General features: G+C 42.2%; 1 protein-coding gene across 1 annotated transcript in view; it reads right to left on the reverse strand.

Annotated features, from left to right (window-relative positions):
• LOC148508739 (heterogeneous nuclear ribonucleoprotein M-like) overlaps positions 1-21,692 on the reverse strand; it is a 105,388-nt gene that overhangs the window by 26,727 nt on the left and 56,969 nt on the right. The window contains exon 9 of the mRNA XM_088444078.1: positions 9,330-9,416. Within this exon, the coding sequence (XP_088300204.1) occupies positions 9,330-9,416 (87 nt within the window). The remainder of the gene's footprint in view (positions 1-9,329; positions 9,417-21,692) is intronic.

The raw sequence follows: 21,692 nt of genomic DNA on the forward strand, positions 1-21,692 counted from the left end.
AAAAATTAGGTTTGATTCCTGCTGAAATAAGGCCGTTTACAATTGCCACACACAATTGTACTCATTATTTGGCCAAATAGACTGAAATTGCAGCATGTGCTGAAAGACAACCATGGTTCCTCATAATTTCCTCAAAGTTGACAATCATTGCAGAGAGTGGCGGAATATATAGCTGGAAGATGACCGCTTATGTATGCGAGTCATCTTCCAACCGCACTAACACAAATCAAACTATGGGGAAAAGCAGTAGGATCTGCCCATGTGTGATCAGTTTTCAAAAGGTTACTTATTTATTCAAGGCCCCAAAAACATTTGACTAACAACATTTTCATACATTGGACTTTACAAAGCGAGGGGACATTCACTACCACTGGAGACAGAAAAATACAGGAAAGGGTTCTTCAACAAAAGGGTGCTCAGTCTGAGGATTTGGGGACAGAAGGGTGTGGAAAATTCACTAAACAAATTTTACTGTACCCTGTAGACCAATTTCCCACTCATCCAACCAACACAATTGTGGAGAACTGCGGAGGAGATTTTTTTTTTTCTTTCTTCGCTATATTAGTTAATACTATACAGAATTTGTTCTTCTGTCTACATTTTGTATGGCATGGAGACCATGAACTATACACAAGGAAAGGAGATTTTTGTTCTTATCTGTAAAATTCTTTTCTTCGAATCCATGGGGGACACAGGCTTAACCATGGGTATAGGTGAAGTGCTGGAGTCGGGCACCAGTTAACTTTTCTTCCCAGTAACCCAGCCCCTCCCCTGTCCCCAGCCTAGCAGGACAATTAGGTTAACAAACTCAAGGCAAGGAGTAGGAGAAAATGGCAAAAGTTCAAACATACAAATGCGGAAATGTGGGGCAGCCAGGAAATCAGCGAGCAGAATTGACTTAGATTCCTTGGAAAGGTAGCCCAAACGTATCCGAAGTACAGCCTGATCCAGGTGATAAATAAGAAATGCAGAGTGACAAGACAATGCGCTCAAGTCCGAAACCCTACAACCGATGAGAACGCAAGGTCGAAGACCATCTTCCATAAGAGCCAACGAATGTCCAAGATGGCCAAAGGCTCAAAAGGAGATGACTGGAGAGCCTGCAGAACCGAAAGCTACGTTCCACGGAGCCACCAGAGGCTGTACGTGGAGGACGCCCTGCAGAAAAATCTGTACAACAGGCAAAAGCGCAATCTGCTGCTGGGAGAAAAAGGGTCAAAACCTGTACTTTTAATAAGGAGAGGCGGAGGCCCAAATCCAGACCAGCTTGTAAGAAAGCCAGAACTCACGACAGGAGGAAGGATCACGGGTTGAAGTCTCGAGCCGAACACCAGTCAAAGTATGTCCTACAAACTAATAAATCCTGTCCGAAGGAGGTTTTCTGGCCTGATGCATGGTGTGAATGATGGAGACGTGAGAACCCCTTAACTCAAAGGACGGGTGTCTCAAGAGCCACCCCGTCAAAAAGAGACGTCCTGGGTCCAGTTGGAAGCATGGGCCTTGAGCGGAAGATGCAGCGGAGCGGCGACAGACAAAGAAGGTCCGCATACCAAGCTCTGCGTGGTCAATCCGGAGCCACGAGGATCACTGTGCCGCTTTCCAACTTCAATTTACCGAGGACCAGTGATCGCAAATACGCGCTATAGCACGTATTTTACCCTTTATCGAGGACCAGTGACTCACTGCGGCCAATCTCTTGCTCCCTTATTAACATGATTGATGTCCCTGGCCCGGCTGCAGGCAATAAAAAGCAGAGGAGGAGGTCACTACAGGGACATGCGGCTCTGTGGCCCCGCGTGACACAGCCCCTACACCTGGAGTGAAGTCCTCCAGTAAGTGGAAGCACCTAAGCGGGTAGCAGGTGGGGGTTAGGTGAGCAGGCGACTGGTGCTCAGGGCCAGCTTGAGGCGGAGTGGCTGCAGTAGGCTACTGGGACCAGCACCCAGGGCCACCAGTAGTGTTCGCGTATGTTTGCAGCAGGGGAGGGGGAGTTGCTGACAGCTGCCGGGCGGCTGTCCATACTCGCCATCCCTGCAGCATTGAGTGATTGGCTGCCTGTCGTAATTATAGTGCGGCAGCCATGCGGAGCTCAGTGTGCACAGAAGCTCCCGAGACAGCTCAGCACACAGTTCTCCGCAGCAGGCGCAGTAATGACACGCAGACAATCTGATGCCACTGCTAGCTTTTTTTTTTTATTATATATACACACTAAATAAAAAAAAAAAATATATATATATATATATATATATATATATACACATACACACATACATATATATATATACACACACATATACATATATATATATATATATATATATATATATACACACACACACAAATATACACACACACACACATATACATATATTTATAATTTTCTCTCTCAACCCTCTTCCCTATGTGTGCCTCTGTCCCCAACCCCCATGTGTGCCCTTACCTGCTATCATGTGTCCCTCTGCCCACCCTCCACGAATATGTCTCTGCCCACCCAGCCTTGTTTAATTTATACTGGGCCCCACAAATTCTGATGTAACTCTGCCTGCTGCATCCTAGTAGCCATTGCTGGACTTTTCAAGGAGACTCAGACTAAGCTCATTCCTGGCGTGACTCAGACGGTGATGCGTTGACATGACTACAGGTAGCTGAATGCCACCTTCCGCTACAGTGATGCAGTGATACAGCAGAGCAATACATTTTAATCAGTTACATTTTTTTGTTTTCCTGTGAGGGCAAATGTGTTTGTTTTTTTTTTCTGGTGGGGACAAGTGTTTGGTTTTTCCTAACTGAGCATTTCCTAAATGAACATGTGTTTGCTGGTTTTTTTTTTTTTTTCTTCCTGTGTGGGCCAATATTTATTTTACTACCAGGGCCAATGTGTGAAATCACTGCAGCTGAAAACAAAAAAAAATGATGAGAGATAGGTATAGAAACTAAGTACTCCTATATACTTAGAAAAGCTAAACAGGCACACAAACATACAATGCATGAAATACCGGCCAAATAAGTGATCAACAAACCAACCCCAACAGGGGAGTAAGGAGCAAAAATGTATAACCAGGTTGGGTACGGGATCCTGGCGGTCAGTATACCAACAGTCAGAATCCTGTATGTAGGTAAGTATGCTAACCCTAACCTCTCCCCCCCCTCACAGCCTTACCCTAACTTCCCCCTCCCCGCAGACTATCCCTAACACTCCCTCTAGTGGTAACCCTAAATCTAACCCTCCCCCTAACCGTCGGGATGCTGGCGCTGGTAGGGTAGGGATATCATGATGGCGCCCAGACTTGGTAAGATCAAGATGAAACAGTGCCATAATTACCCTTAGGAGAAAAATATCTTAACTACAACAGGGATAAAAACATGTATTTAATATAAAGAGCAAAATATATGTATAATTACCCTATCAAAGGGAATTATATAAAGCATAAATGATGAAAAAACAACATCTGCAACAGTGATCGCGGGGAGTGACAAAATATGTGGGTCCCAGGGACCCTCCACTTTATATAAAAAATAAATAAAATGGGGTCCTAACTGACCATTTCTGGGTCCCATTATAATTTAAGCTTTAAAGATCCTCACATACCACAACACATTCCCATATGCCCCTAAAATGCCCATCTGATACCCCCAACAGTATCAGATATCCCCACATGCCCCTTAAATACATGTTTTAATGCCTCCATGATCTTACAGGTGATATGACTTGTCTGTTCACAAAACCAATAGTGAATAAGTAGGCTTACCATATCATCCCTTTAAACTGGGACACTCTTGGATTACACAGGTTCTGTGGCTCATTAAAACCAGGTGAAATCCAGGCATGAAGTCAGCCAGTCACAGAACCTTTGTAATTAATTCATGAGTCCCGTTTTAAAGCGATAGTATGTTAGCCTATGAATAACGCTTTAGGTAATAACAGTCATATTTATCAAAGGATATATGTGGTATATCCTAAAAGGCAACCATTTTCTGAGGTGGTATATAAATATTAAAAACTACCGGGATGTATGTACAGGAGACCACAGCAGATATTCCAGATATCTGCTGCAATGCCCTAGTCGTCTTATTAGGGCAGACGGGGAGGCACCTTTCAGAAAGGGACACTCCGCACGCCTTTTTCGCTCACCCTAAAAAGTGGTGTGTCCTTGAGATGCGTCCTTTTCCTCACCGTAGGGAGCATGCCCAGTACTCAAGAAGATGATGGGCTGCCCTCAAGGCAAGCTCTCCCTGCAGTGTGAATATACATGCCATGCCGGTCACTGCGGTACACGAGTGGGGATGGCTGCTTTAGCTTTTCACTGTATAGTAGCCTTATTCACGTTACGCCACACAGTAGTGCCTCTTATAACATTTATGCCACGCAGTAATGCCTTTTTACACATTATGCCACATATTAATGCCCGGCCTTTACATATTATGCCGCACAGCTATGCCCGGACTTTACAGATTATGCCATGCAGTAATACCCCTTACAAATTATGCCACACAGGCATGACCGGCCTTTACACATTATGACGCACATTGGTGCCCTTTACACATTATGCCACGCAGTAATACCAGTTATACATTACGCATCCCCCCTCCCCAGCAGCCGCTTGCCTAATGTTTTTTTTGTACAAAAATATAGACACTCACCTGGCGCCTAACCTATCAGATGACAATTTATTTGGGCTGCAGCTTCTAAAAAGGGTACCTGCTATCTGTACCCAATAAATCTCAACAAAATTTACATAATATTAAGAAGCACTGCTCAAATAATTAACACAATTTCTCAATTAACATTTCAAGTATTAAAAAATGGCCATAATATAACAAAAATTTATATAAATACATATAATGAATGCACATAATAACCGCTTTCAAAACAAAACCGCTATTTGTTGTAAAATCCAAGCTATTATAAATTCGATATATACTATTAAAAGATACTTGTAGTAATAAGCATTAATCAGCAATTGCACTTTTTCTTCCAAAATAAGGCATAGATGTTAGTCTTATTCAGATTTAGAATCTTGTGAGCCAATCCATCCGGTCATAGAAGACCCTGGACAGCAGAGGGGACCAGGTACTTGTACTCTGTACTTACTATTTACATTTCTATGGGGTTATGTGACACAACATGATATTATCTGCCCATAGTAGTTTATAATATTTAAGTATGTCATCCGGGATTGCTATCCTGATATAAATCAGTATCAGGTCATCTGGGATTATTTACCCCTACAGGGTGGTCTTTGCTCTCCTCTTTTTTCAGAGTACTCTGCTAGCATTTCATGTGTATATTTATATATTTTTGGTTACATTGAGGTAGTATCCAACCCGGCAATAGGATTAAATAATTTGTTGCAAGCCGGGGATCATTTGCATATATGTGTTTGGCCATACATGGTATATGAATTTGGGATGATACTCAGCAGACACGCTATTATCACACTCAATGTATAGATTTATCTCAAATGACGGAGTAGTTATTATTACATACAGTTCTAATTTATGAGTTATTTCCTATTATTATTTACAATTTTTATATGTCATACGAACTGTACCTGACCCTGCTATTATAATATATTATGTACCCATCAGGAGCTATATGAGCACATGAATTCAAACAAGCATAGTCACCAGATACTTTATGCTAATTCTTATAATAGATATATTTTTATAAATTCATGAGATTAATTGCTAAGGGAGCTCAATTAGATATTTTATAAATTAGCACAAATCCCTATTCTTTTATTGGAGATATATTAAAAGCTAATTTTTAATTATACTAACAAATCATTTATGTACAAAAGAGTGCCCCACGAAGGAATCACTATACTGATGATTTGTTTTTCCAATTATTGTTACTTTTTGAGTTCGTTACTCGATTCCAGGGAGCACCTCCAGCGTATAAAAATTTATCTTATGATAAAATTACGATATACGATATAAGATATGGTATATATTACCTATTACTGGTTTTACTTATAGATGTGAAATATAACACTGGTTATCATTCCTGTGCGGGATATCCTGGTTTCTTTGGGATAATTTATATATGTGCTGTCTCCGACCCTCCGATCACGGGATGCGAATTAGCACATCTCCTCCTGCCAGGATCTCCACAATGCAGTCCAAAAGGAAAGGTAACGTTGTTTCTCCAAGGTCCACAGCTGAACAGCATATTAAATATGTGGATGGCTCTCCTTAATTGGTGCTATTCATTAACAGATCCAATACAAAGTGACACGTTTCCCCGCCTGTACGGCAGCTTCCTCAGACGATAATGAATAGCAGAAAATAAGGAGAGACATCCATTCATTATATGTATTTATATATGAATTTTTATGCTAAATTATGGCCATTTTTTCTTAAAATATTAATTGAGAAATTGTGTTAGGGCTACTTAATATTATGTAAATCTTAACTAATGTGTCCCTCTAGCAGACCTCACCTGCTGCCTGGCCCCCATGCGCCTGCATCAGGCAGCCACACCAGCCCGCAGCACTCAGTGCAGCCGTTGAAAAAGGTGCTACTGTAATACAAGTCTGGCGACCGCACGCGAGCCAATCGGAGCTCGCGGACCGGCAGCTGCTGCTAATTGGCTGTCGGTCCGCGAGCTCCAAATGGCTCATGACCGGCGCCTATTTGATTCACAGCAGGTACTTTCAGCGATGAGTGCAGGCCCGTGTCATCGGAGACGTGCTGTGGCCAATCCCTGACAGCCTGATAGGGATTGGCAGCGGCATAGCGAGTCCACGGGGATCCAGCTCTTTTTTAAAAGCAATTCCTCAGTCCTTATTATGGGGCAAATTATGCGCTATAGCGCGTATTGGCGAACACTGTCAGCAATAATGATCTCAGCTCACCAGTACAATATTAAACAAAGAATATTGGAGAGCAAATCATACCAAATAGGTATGCACTGGGACCCCCTTAAAGATATCTGAAAATTTTAACAAGGGGATGGATGGATAGGGTCCCAATGCATATACAGAATGTCCCTCTCCGGTTAGTGTCCTCTCCTTCCTGTGTAACCATCACCAACGTGTTTTTGGTCTTTTTCAAGGCATCTGTGCTAAAATGGCTGCTCAGCTTCTCAGTGAGGGAGGGGAAGTTAGGGAGAGGAGAAATAATTCCAGTGATGGGGAGCCTGCATGCGGGGACATGCCAAAAGGGGCAGGGAAAGGGCTAACATTGACAGCCTAACCCCCACTCCCCCCCCTCTTTTGGCATCAACACCAGGGTTATGGTCACTACTTACAGTAGTGTCCTGTTACCATAAAACTATCCTGGTGGTCTAGTGGGGGCACGGAGACTACATGGCACCCACTGCCAGCACCTCCCCAGTGGCGACAGTCGCGATATGAGGTTCCATGCAAGCAGGGAGTCACCTTACCTGATCCCCAGCGCTTCGGCTCCTTTAGTGTATGCTGGAGCATGGCCAGCGTCACTGACCCAGTCGCCAGTGCTCGGACCGCTGGCACAGGGAGTGTCGGAGCGACAGCGGGGGCGCCAAGGCGCTGACCCACCACCCGCTCAGAAAATAAAATAAATATGAATAAAAGAGGGGCTGTAGGGCCCCCTAAAACCAATCCTTGGGCACCAAACAAAAAACTGGCCTGCTAGGCGGGGCATAGGGGAGGGGGAGCCTACGCTGTGGGAAGAAAACAGTTTGGTGCCCAGCTCACCATCTATACCAGTGATTTTCAACCTTCAACTGGAGGCACACTACACAAGATCATAATATTAACAAGGCACACCATTCAGCGATGCGGCGTGCGCGACCTTGGAAAAAAAAAACATACATATTGGCTCCCACATTAAAAAAAAAAAAAACACATACATTGGCCCTCACAGGAATAAAAGGCAATACATTGGCCCCCACAGTAAAAATTAACACTGGCTGGCCCCCACAGAAACAAACAAAAAAAAAAATACATTGTTGGCCCATAAAGAAAAAAAAAATAACCCACATTGCTCCCCCCAAAAAAACAAAGTACACTGGCTCCCACATAAAATAATATACATTTTTTTGTCCCTACCTGTTCAGCAGAGTGCAGGCAGGCTGGTTTGTGGCCACGAGGCTGGCTGGGCGTGCAGGTAGAGCTGGTGGCTGGCTGGATAGTGAGGCTGGCAGGCATGTTGGCGGTGCTGGTGGCCGCGGGACTGACTGGTGAGACAGGCTGGCTGGTAGTCGCAGGGCTGGCTGGCGTGTTGGGGGTGCTGGTGGTCGCGGGGCTGGCTGGTGAGGTAGGCAGGCTGACTGGGGGTGCTGACGGCCTTCATGCAGATCTGCAAGGGCCGCGGAGCTGGCGGGCAGCCTGACTGGAAACATCACAGGTCACGCACGCCGTGTCTGCATAGATGACCCGAGCGCGCCCGAGACTCCCAGAAGAGCTCAGCACTGCCCGGTCCGCAATACGGCAGATCTGACCGTGCGGCACACTTAACAACCGCGGCACAGCGGTTGAAAAACGCTGATCTATACCCATGGTTAAGCCAGTGTCCCCCATGGGTGAGAAGAGAAATGTTACTTTCCAATCTATATCTATCCTGACAGCAGTCAGTGTCATGGATAACAAAAGATAGCTGAATAAAAATAATGACCACCTCTTTGCTGCCACAAGAGAGGCAGGAAGTTATCATTAATTGGAACTATAGATAGCAAAGAGCTTAAACTTTGTTCAATAGGAGATTTACACATACCCTGACATCAGGAAGGGAAAACTGTTGCTCTAAAAATCACTGCCATACACACTGGTTCCAGATTGCAAAGCATAGGGTTATATAGAGTTGTCCATTACATACTTTCATGTTTGTTACAGATTAATAAATTGGGGTACAGCATGCATTTAATAAAATAGTACAGGTTGAATCTCCCATATTCAAAATGCTTGGGAACAGGGGAATTTTGGATATCGGAATATTCTGTATTTTGGAATAATTGCATACAATAATGAAATATCTTGGGAATAGGACCCAAATCTAAACACAGAATGAATGTAGGTTTCATATACACCTTATACATACAGCCTGCAGATAATTTTATACCATATTTTCAATAATTTTGTGCCTCAAAAAGTTGTGTACATACATGAAATTCATTTATGTTTCATATACACCTTATATACAAACCCTGAAGGTAATTATATACTTTGTTTTTAGTAATTTTGTGCCTTAAACAAAGTTTGTGTGCATTGAACCTTAAAGCAAAAGATTTCACATCTCAGTCATGCTAAAAAATAAAAATATTTTGTATTTTGAAATATTTGGGTATGAGAGACTCAACCTGTACACTACTGTATATCCACTATGTTTAAATAATTTGTACTTCTCACCTCCACTTAATATTCCGAGACCAATACCCGATCCAAATCGGTCAATACTATTAATGCGGTTGCTTCCAACAGATGGGTCATCAAAACCTGAAATAAAATTAAATTGAGTTCTCTTTGTGTTACAAGAGCCCTTTTTCCCCTCAAATATTTAATGAAAGACGTAAGAAATGTGTGTAAAAACGTATATATATCACTAAAACTGCATTGTGCAGTGTTTGGTAACATTAAATTAAACGGTTAATGCTTAAGCAGACATTTTATTTCAAGCTAATTTTGAGGGATTCCGCACTGAAACTTTTATTATGTAGTCAATAGTTTAAGTATATTGTAATGTAGTATGCCAACATAAGGTCATTTATAACCCAACTGAGAATCTGGCTATTGATCAGTGTTAGTAGTGGTCCCCAGAGTCAAAGTAGTACTATGTTGTAAGACAGGGGAAAACCACACACTGGCGAAACGCACATCTACACCTCCTGGTATTTAGGATAGATCGAAAATATATTATATATAATATATATATATATAATATATACATATATATATATATATATACATACACACATATACATATATATATATATAATATAATACATACAAACATACACATGTACATACACACATATATATACATACACACACACACGCCCAGCAACTTTACATCAACCACTCTAGAAGTGCACTCTTCGTCAAACTAATTTATTCCAATGTCTCCTTAAAACAATGTTGGGATGGAGCCTCAGAATGATGAAGAGTTAAATAATTTAATGTCCTACGTATACATTAATCTCAAGGACTCAGCAGAAATAAATCTTGCTAAAATCCTTTTCTTGGATTTGTGGCAACCCCACATTTTGTGCCATTTCTAACTCAGAAAATTCCATTAGTCTTTTTATATCTTGCTCACATGACTCACTGGCGCACACTTTAGTACAAATTACAGATCACTAGTTGCACATCTACACATCACCATGCATTTGTGATGTCTTATGCTGGGCATACACGGCCAGATAAAATGTCTGTCAGACCGACAGACATTTTATCTGGCAGACTGCCAGCTGCAGATGTCACCGGCATACACTGAGATTTCTCTCACAGTGTATCAGCCCGACATCCGCGCTCCGCCCCCGGGGGAGGAGACATTTCCCTGTTCCTTCCGTAGGAAGGAACACAGGAAATGTCTGTCTGTCAGCCGCGGCTGGGCATACACTGCCCAATGCGGCCGACAGTTTACCGGGAAATATCGCATCGGACGGGCATGCTGGACAATCCGGCATGCCCGACCGAGCAATATTTAACCCTCGGTCGCCCCCCCCCACACAATTATCAGGCGATATCAGGCAGTTCGCCCCGATAATTGTAGCGTGTATGGCCAGCATTAGGAATGCAGAGGCATTTATCACTGTTTCTTTTACAGGCAGAACCTGAATAGTGGTTTGACAACTTAATACATATATGTCCCCACATTGTCCTCCATATGACCCCATATACAGTAACCAGCTCCTTTTGTACTGAACACCCAAATGTTTGTGCTGCCCCAGCCATCTCTATGCATGGCATTTCCCAGTTATCCCATAACCCCATGCATATCCCCTCACTCACCCCTATGCAGGTGACTTGTTCCACATCACTAAGGGACAATCGTGTTTCTGTGGTCACTAGCAGGTGTCCAGGAGCCCCAGAAGAGAACAGGTCAGATATATAGTGGGTACTGTCCCTGCAGTCTGGTGCTACTGTCCGGGCTACTTGTGTAGCACTCTGCTACTCGGCCCCTGCGTCACTAGAGATCCCCTGTATCCAGCCACAGCCACACTGGTAAGGATGCAGCAGTTCCCTGTTCTGCTCAGACGGACGACGTGGCTCCTCTGTGCAGGGAGCGCCTGCAGATGGGCTTCTCCCTCCCGCTGACAGGATGTGACATTATCGTCTGCTGGTGCATCATACTCAGACTGTGAAGGAGCCCGCAGCCGCCGCCGGGTCAGTCTGATGACTGCAGGCGGCAATAGTAAATAAAATCATCACCGTTGGTCACCTGTATAAGGCCCCGTCCTCCCGCGATCTCCCCCGACTATTCCTGGCGGTACAGTTTCAGGCTGGCTGTAACAGCCTGCGATGCAAAAATGCAGAAAAAGATGACGCGATTCGAGGGGCGGGGCCATAGATAAGCATCCCCAGAGACCAATCGACCCACCAGGGAATCTTCCAGCTTAAGATAGTGGCCAATCCGTGTGTGTGTGTATGTGTGTGTGTATATATATATATATATATATATATATATATATACATACATATATACATACACATACACACACACACACATATATACATACACACATATATATACATACACACATATATATCTGGGCTGACCTTGAAACCTTGTAAAGGCTGCACACCTACTTCCAGATTCTTAAACATCATACATATACAATTCTAGAATGTTACATATTAGAAACTCAGTCACCAAAGGTGAACATAATTAGGTTGTTTGCATTTGCTGTATCCAGATATCAAGTGTTCACAGAATACTAGTACAACACTGATCACACTACAAGTGGTATAATATGTATAAAATACCATTCAAATCTCTCATTGTGATCATTCTGAACATGTTATTGCATAGTGTGAAAATTGTGATGTCACCATGAAAAATACAGAATATGTGCTAAATATACACTCGGTTCAAAAGTTTGGGGTCACCCAGACAATTTTGTGTTTTACATGAAAACTGACTTCAGTTGCAAAATGAGTTGCAAAATGAATAGAACACATAGTCAAGACATTGGCCATGTTAGAAATAATGTTTTTTTATTTGAAATAATTTTGTCCCTCAAAAACTTTGCGATCATCAAAGAATGCTCCTTTTGCAGCAATTACAGCATTGCAGACCTTTGGCATTCTAGCTGTTAATTTGTTGAGGTAATCTGAAGAAATTCACCCCACACTTCCTGAAGCACCTCCCACAAGTTGGATTGGCTTGATGGGCACTTCTTGCGTACCATACGGTCCAGCTTGTCCCACAACAGCTCAATGGGGTTGAGATCTGGTGACTGTAATGGAGTGGCCAGTGCAGACAGAATACCAGCTGCCTGCTTCATCCCCAAATAGTTCTTGCATAATTTGGAGGTGTGCTTTGAGTCATTGTCGCTGTCCACGGGGTATGGCATGGCGTTGCAAAATGGAGTGATAGCCTTCCTTATTCAAAATCCTTTAACCTTATACAAATCTCCCACTTTACCAGCACCAAAACAGCCCCAGGTCATCACATTACCTCCACCATGCTTGACAGATGGCGTCATGCACTCTTCCAGCATCTTTTCACTTGTTCTGCATCTCACAAATGTTCTTCTGTGTGAACCAAACACCTCAAACTTCGATTCGTCTGTCCATAACACTTTCCAATCTTCCTCTGTCCAATGTCTGTTCTTTTGCCCATATTAATCTTTTCCTTTTGCGGCCAGTCTGCCTAGAAGGCCAGCATCCCGGAGTCACCTCTTCACTGTAGACGTTGACACTGGCGTTTTGCGGGTACCATTTAATGAAACTGCCAGTTGAGGACGTGAGGAGTTTATTTCTCAAACTAGAGACTCTAATGTACTTGTCTTCTTGCACAGTTGTGCACCAGGGCCTCCCACTTCTCTGGTTAGAGCCTGTTTGTGCTGTTCTCTGAAGGGAGTAGTACACACCGTTGTAGGAAATGTTCGGTTTCTTGGCAATTTTCTCGCATGGAATAGCCTTCATTTCTAAGAACAAGAATAGACTGTCGAGTTTCACATGAAAGTTCTCTTTTTCTGTCCATTTGGAGAGTATAAATCGAACCCACAAATGTGATGCTCCAGATACTCAACTAGCTCAAAGGATGGCCAGTTTTATAGCTTCTCTAATGAGCAAACCCACTTTCAGCTGTGCTAACATAATTGCACAAGGGATTTCAAGGGTTTTCTAATCATCCATTAGTCTCCTAACGTGCTTAGCAAACACAATGTACCATTAGAACACTGGGGTGATGGTTGCTGGAAATGGGCCTCTATACACCTATGTAGATATTCCTTTAAAAAACAGACGTTTGCAGCTAGTATAGTCATTTACCACATTAAATTAATCAGAAATACACTATACATTGTTAATGTCATCTTCATTGAAAAAAAAACAGAAATTTCCTTATTTTTGAAAGAAAAGCACTAAGTGACCCCAAACTTTTGAATGTCATTTCTGAAAAAAACTGACGTGCAAGATAGATTAAATCACTACCTGTCTACTATATCTCTCCTTTTCATTTTGGACTAATTTTGCCTTCCCTGCGCTGGCCAGTCCATCAGGGGACACAATTCTGGCTCCCTGCAAAAGCAGATCCAATTACTGTGCTTTTTTTCTATCAAGGTTGCTTCTTCCCCCTGGGCTCTCACTCTCCTGTCCACCGATATTATAGCACACAGGAGAAAAGTAGATAAAGGAAGTTAACCATATAGACCCCGATACCATCATCCCTTAAATCTGATGATAGGGTCATAATGCTACCACACCAGTCTGAGGACTATTAACATATCCTATTAAATTAACTGTAACATTGTCAAAAAGCTTCTTTAGAGTTGAGATCTTATAGAATTTATGGGAAAGATTCCTGGACTGCACAACCTGAATATATATAATAGGAGGTGCTACCTGATGAGACTAATTGCAGGCACAGAAGCAGACAAATCTCAGGTGCACAACTCCAAATTATTGATAATATATAAATGCAATAAAATGTTGCAATCAATAGAGGGTTTTCGCATAATCATGGCCAAGGTTATGGGCCTACCCACCATACCCAGGTAACCTCTTTAGGATAGGTCCCTAACATACTAGGGTTCAAATCCAGAGCGCAAGACACCCCCCCCCAAACTGGCCCAGCTAAGTTGCCCCAGGGCACCACCATAGTAAGAAAAGTGCAGTGAAAGATAGTCAAGAGCAGCCACAGCTGTGAAGGGTTAAAATGTGTTCTAAAAGAATAATATGTTATAATGCAGTGCCCTGAAACAGATCAACCAAAGCAATCCAGGGGGACCCATGCCACAAAAATGAACCAAAGTTGCACTACAGTATATAACTTGTAGGACTTACCTAGAATTGTGCCTCATACCAGTGTGCATATACTATACCAGACTCCATGCCTTTAAACCAATAAGGAAGGGTGTTAATCCAGACTGAGGGCATCTCCTTTCCCTCAAGTGTGCAATAAAGCACATTAAATGGAGTATATGGGAAGATTCCTGGACTGCACAACCTGAATATATATATATATATATATATATATATATATATATATATATATATATATATATAATGGGAGGAGCTACCTGATGAGACTAATTGCAGGCACAGAAATAGACAAATCTCAGGTGCACAACTTCGAATTTTTGATAATATATAAATGCAATAACATTTTGCAATCAATAGAGGTTTTTAGCATAATCATGGCCAAGGTTATGGGACCTACCCTAAAGAGATTACCTGGATATGGCCATGATTATGCTAAAAACCTCTATTGATTGCAAAATTTTATTGCATTTATATATTATCAATAATTTGGAGTTGTGCACCTGAGATTTTTCCATTTCTGTGCCTGATCTTACAGAATTTGCAATCATGCAATCGTATTCTGCCATCTCATTCGGCTGATGTGTTGATAGGCTATAGAAATTTTCATTACTGTACTATGTTTAACCACACTTTGATGTTGCCCTAATGTGTTGTACCATATTCTGCTGGGACACGGTTTATGGAATAATGTGCCAAAACATACTTTGATAGTGGACTAATGTGTTGTACCACAATGCCCTAGTGTAATAATGTGCCAAATCTTACTTTCTTGATGTAAAGAAACATTCTGGGTCACGAATGTGTGTAACCCCACTCTTTAGCCGTAAATATATGCTCAATTTTACTCGGCCACTGTGCTTATATGATATTATGAAGGACTTTGAAGGGGTAAACCGCATTCTGCTGATATGTAACATGACACGATCATTGGTTATACCCTTGAAAACAGTTCACCACAAAATTTGAAAAAATACACGGCATATTAGAGTGCCAATTGTGAAGACTAAAGATTGTTTCAAAAGATTTTGTAAATAAATATTTTGCCACCTGTAACAGAAACCTATGGGCTACTTGTGTGAAGGACTAAAGCTGGTCATACACACTACAATTATCGGGGCGATCCGCCCGATAATTGTAGCATTTGTGCAGGCGACCGAGGGTTAAATATCGCTCAGTCGGGCATGCCAGATCTACCAGCATGCCTGTCCGATGCAATATTTGTGAGTTAAAATGTCGGCTGCATCGGGCAGTGTATGCCCAGCCACGGCGGACAGACTGACATTTCCGGTGTTCCTTCCCATGGAAGGAACATGGAAATGTCTCTTCCCCCGGGGGGCGGAGCACAGATGTTGGGTCTGATACACTGAGATCTCACAGTGTATAGCGCCATGTGTCAGAATTCCTGACAGACAAACAGACATTTAATCTATCTGGCCAGGTATGCCCTGCTTAATTACTCACAGATGTCACATAACTTCTTTTTAAAACATATGTTTTTATAGTTTGTTTTTCTTAAACTTTGCTGTCTTATGTTTAAAACTTTGGGTCATTGCTATTACAATAATAAAATGGTTATATTTAAAAATTAACACCATTACTTAAAGTGTGCGCCCCCCCCCCCTCCCTTCCCCCGCAAAAATAAAAATAAGTAAAAGTCCACTTTTTTTCGGTCTGTCTTGCAACATTTTATTTCAAGTGCAGGTTCCATTGCAATCTGATTATGGTAGTATCAGGGAACTTTTCATGTGCTGCTACCTATTATAATGGCACTAATAATATTACTTGTGAATGAATCAGCAATCTACAGATGTTCAAACCTGTGTTTGACCAGTTTATGTGTTTTATGGCCCTTTACACTAGCGATGGATTGTCGGGTTCCTACGATCCTGAGATGCCGGGTTGCAGGATCGTGAAATCCAACATGTTGGATTTCACCGATTTGCTGATCGCGATCAAAATATGATTGTGATTAGCAAAATATGTGAAAATTTAACATTGAAAATTTCACTGATCCTCCAACGGATTGCGGAACATCGATGGCACTGATCCTCTGGCGGATCGGCGTTTCCAATCAGATTGCAGCATCGCACAACCTGTCGCCTACTGTATGGGCCCCTTAACGCACTTTCAATGATTGACACAAATTCCCTTTGATAAAACAGATACTTCCACTCACAAGAAATTCACCTACCGGTATATGCTGCAATTTACACAAGGATTACCTTTGTGTTAATTAGGACACTTCTATCCATTAAATACACTATCCCTATAGTCCTTGTATATTCCATATTCTGCTCAGGTTTGCTTATTTTAATTTTTTTTATTGTACATGTTTGTAAGACTATGTATAAATTTAGTATACAGAGGTGTCCTCATACATCTAGCCTCCTTGCGCGTTAAACAGCACTTCTAATTGCGCCATGCTGTGGCGTGACTTGGTAGCGCCGAGCATTTTTTTGTGCAACTTTTTACCTTCAAATGTGTCTTATTCACACAGCAGCTGAATAAAATGATAGGCATGCTGCATATTTTTTCTTTGCGTCTGCGGGTGTATCTGCATGCGAAACGCTACGTTACAGTGTTACAGCCGCTGACACTAACGTAGCATTTCACATGCAGATACACCCGCATATGCACACAGAATATAGGCATGCTGCATATCATTTAAAATCAGCAGAAGCTGCTTGTGCTAGCTATTTGCATCACTGTGTGAATAAGACGCATTTGAAGATAAAAAGGCGCACGAAAGATGCTCAGTGCTACCGAGGCACACAGAGTTCCCGCATTGTGTGGCGCGACTTGTAGCGCATGGAGGATAGATGTACGTGGACACTTCTATGTCCATTCCCCTCATCTCTGCACACACTAAGCATTTGGTTGTGACTATGTCCCTCGCTATTTTTCTGAGCATTTTTTTTTTTTTAAATAGTTTATTTTTATTTAAAATACATAAAACATTCACAACATAAGCTTTTAGATAATAAGAAAACATTGTGAGTCAAATATACATCTGGAGAATATGTTAGACATAGTTATCTGCTATGCTATATACGATTGACTATTTAAAATTAGCTATAGGAAAAAAGGGTAGAAGAAAAGGGTAGAAAAAAGAAAAATAGAGGGCGAAGAAAGTGAGAGAAAGAAGAAACGGAGAGGGGGATATGGGAACCTCACTGGTATAACACCTCAGCAAAGAGCGGGGCATTATCAAATGGTACTAAACTAGATTTGAGAAAGCATGCAAAAGCACACAAAAAATAAATAAATGAATAGACAAAATCAAACAATTAGAACAGAAAGGCTGAGAGTCCACCCAACGAGTGGGGGCTATGTGAGGGGTTTTGATACTTGTACCAGGGATTCCAGACCTGTAAGAAACTAATGGATCTATTATTACTTGCCAGGTACCAGATTTTATCAATAACTATGCGGAGAGGAGTTTCTAAACGTTTCCAAATTAGAGTAACGAGGCATCTGGCTGCATTCAATATTTGAACCATTAACTTACTAGAGGTTGCATCTAGTGTTCCAATTGGTAGACCTAAGAGAAAAGACCAAGGGTCTTTAACTATAGGGACATTAATGACTTCACTTAATAAATTTGCAATCATGTTCCAATATAGCGCTATTTTGGGGCATGTCCACCATATGTGAATAAAATAACCTAGGGTGCCACATCCTCTCCAGCACTGAAGGGAGACCGAAGGAAACATTTTGTGTAATCCAGTAGGGACCAGTTACCATCTGTAAAAAATCTTATAGGCGTTCTCCTTAACCAAAGTTTAAATAGATGTCTTTGAAACAGACATATAAATATCCGACCATGCTTGCTTATCAGGTGGTGGACCCAGGTCTATTTCCCACTGAAGTACAAACGATGGGGAAGGAGATTGCTCATATGATAGGAGTGAATAAGTGGCAGATATAATGCCCTGAGCTAGGGGACTGATAGATAGCAAAGTGGTATAGGGCTAGTTATAGATCACAAAATGCCTTATTTGAAAGCATATAAATGGATTCACCTCAGGGAAATTAAATTTAGTAATAATTTCCGGTAGCATCCTACATAAACCATTATCCAAAAAAATCTATAGCAAATCATATATTTATACTAATCCAGGGACGAGCACGTATCGAGGATTGGCCTGGTGGGAAAGCAGGATTATCCCATAAAGGGGTAAGGGAAGAGGGAGACGAGAAGAGTTTGAAGTGACTGGTACAGTAGTCCCAGGTATGGCAGGTAAAATTAAGGACAGGATGTAAACCAATTTGAGGAGATCTGGACTTGGAGGGTATCAGTAGTTGGGAGGCCATTAAGTTAGCTTGACTTGGATCAGTCTCTAGTTGGAGCCACCTAAGAGTTGAGGTGGGGGCGAACCAGGCAATAGCTTGACTTAAATGAGAATCATAATAGTATAGATGGATGTCCGGGAAACCCCTCTCTCATTCCATTACAGGTCTCCGTAGAATCGAAAATCCTGTTCTGGGCACCTTGTTCCTCCAGACAAACGGAGAAACCATGTGTGCAGCTGAGCTAAAACTGATTCTGGAACCTTAACCAGCAAAGTTTGAAACCGGTATAAAATACGTGGAAGTATATTCATTTTAAGGACCACAATACGACCCAACCAGGTGATAAGAGAATGCCACCTGAGCAGGTCTGCTTTGATGGACGAGATCAGAGGTAGAAAGTTCTCTTTATAAAGAGTACTATAGTGGTTTGTAATAGAGATGCTCAGGTATCGGATCTTAGTAAGTCGCCAAGCGAATCTGTAGTTGGTTTGTAAGAGTGACAGACAGGCCGGATTAAATGTGGAGAGGCAAGGCTTCATTTTTTTTACCAATTAATTTTATAGTCCGACAGACGGCCATATTCAGTGAGAAGTTGGAACAAATTTGTCAGGGAAGTGTGGGGAGAGTACAGGGAAAGCAGAATGTCATCATGCAAACAATGAAATCTTGTAATCCGACCCAACAACAACAATCCCTGTGATATCATTTGAAGCGTGGATACAGGCCGCCAGGGGTTCGATGGTTACGGCAAAGATCAGGGGTGACAAAGGGCACCACTGTCTAGTGCCATTCGTAATCTCCACTGGACACGAGGCTAGTCCATTTACAGACACCTTAGCCGATGGGCCTGAGTACAAGGTCTGGATCCCAGTGAGGAAGTCTCCACCAAGCCCAAAATGTCTTAGTCTCAAACAAAAGGCCAACTAATCCTATCAAACGCTTTCTCTGCGTCCAGAGAAAGTATAAGTGCAGGAGTGTGCAGAGAGTTTATAGAATGCATAAGACCAATGATGCGTCTTGTGTTGTACCGTGCTGGTCTGCCTGGGATAAACCCCACTTGATCATTATGAATAAGTTGAGGCAATACAGTGTTTAATCGTAAGGCCAGAATTTTAGCATATAACTTAATATCGATGTTAAGTAACAATATGGGTGAATAGCACAAAATCGTTGCGTCTTTACCATCTTTAGGTATAACAATAATCTTGGCCTCAAGAGCAGAGCTAGAGAGGTGGGCGCCTTGTAGTATATCATTAAATAGAACCGATAAGTGGGATATAAGATGATGCTGGAAGGTCTAGTAAGAGCTGGCCGTAAAGCCATCAGGGCCCGGCGCTTTGTTGCTCTTTAGAGTTTTAATGGCGGGGGCGACCTCATCCTCAGATATTTCAGTATTAAGCGCATATGCTGCCTCTGGAGATAAGCGGGGCAGGTGGCATTGTGACAGGAAATCCCGGATCTCTGCACCAAATGTAGGCGAAGCCCTAGAGGACCCAAAAGCATTATAGAGTTTGTCATGGAAGTGAAAGAAAGCTTGGGTGATGAGTTTAGGATCTCACAAAATTTGACCTGTGGAAGATCGGATGGAAAGAACATTACTTTGAGCGAGTTTAGACCGCAGTCTAGAGGCGAGAAGCATGTCGGCTTTGTCCCCTTTCTCGTAGAAAGATTGATTTAGCCATTTTAGACTAGTCTCGGCCTTAGCTGTCAAAAGCAAGTTCAATTCACCCCTAGCAGACAACAGAGCGGATAGATCCGCATGTGATCCTGAGTGTTTGTGTTTTAAAGAGAGTGACCATATTTGCTCTGAGAGGTCTTGAATGAGTTTAGTCCTAGTTTTAGTAGCGTGGGCGGATGCTCTGATTAGATAACTCCGCATAACTGCCTTATGGGCATCCCATAAAATCATAGGGGTAATATTTGGATTCTTATTAGATCTAAAGTAATGTGTCAATTCTTCTGTTAATTGGGTTTTGAGTAAGGGATTAAGAAGGAGTTGTAATTTAAACACCATGAAGGCTGGCGATTAGGCATTTGGGGACCGGGTACATCTACTGTAATTGGACAGTGATCGGACCATGTGCTGGGATGGATGGAAGAGTCCAATATGCACTGGGATGGTTCAGTGCGCAGAAATATCATGTCCAACCTTGTATACAAGTCATATATGGGAGAGTAATATGTATAGTCTTGGGCGGTGGGTTCCTTCACTCTCCAAGCATCAAAAAGAAGGTGTTTCGATAAAAGGAGATTTAGGGCAGTAGAGTTACAAGAGTGAGATTATTGAAGGGATTTGGGGAGGGGTTTGGACTTATCCAGGTGGCAATCAAGGGTCACAGTAAAGTCCCCACCCATAACTACTATGCCCAGTCTATGGAGTACCAATAAACTATTGAGGAAATTGAAAAAATTAGTCTGAGATTGATTAGGGGTGTAGACATTTGCGAATCCCATTCAAAGTCCCGACCAAGAGCAAGTATCTGCCTTCAGGGTCCTTAATCATCTCCGAGGGTGTGAACGTAAGGCGACGGGCAAATAGAATACACACTTCTTTTTGTGAGTGGGATCGCAAGCGTGAAAAAGTACTTGGGAACCGTTTAGAACGAAGTTCAGGGTGACGTGTACCAGCAATACGAGTTTCCTGTAAAAATATTACGTCACCACTCAGTTGCTGGAGAGTGTGGAACAATAGAGAGCGTTTATGGGGGCTATTCAGGCCCTTCGTGTTCAAAGAGAAAATCCTAAGTACCATTTATATATAAAAAAACAAAAACAGACAGAGAAATATCAGCAGGACTTCCAAGTGGAAAGGAAGGAAAGACGAGGGTGACCAAGAAGGGGGAAAAAAAAAAAGTAGAGAGGGAGCAGAGTAGAAATCAGGTTTTGTTCCGCAAATCGGACCCAGGGAAAAAGTAGGCCAAGAAGCATAATATGTTCGATGCCGGTCATGTGGACCGGGTGGGGGGATGGTCACAGCTGTCCAGAGAA

The sequence above is a fragment of the Taudactylus pleione genome, unplaced genomic scaffold, assembly GCF_031769625.1.
Source record: "Taudactylus pleione unplaced genomic scaffold, aTauple2 ptg000347l, whole genome shotgun sequence".
NCBI lineage: Eukaryota > Metazoa > Chordata > Amphibia > Anura > Myobatrachidae > Taudactylus > Taudactylus pleione.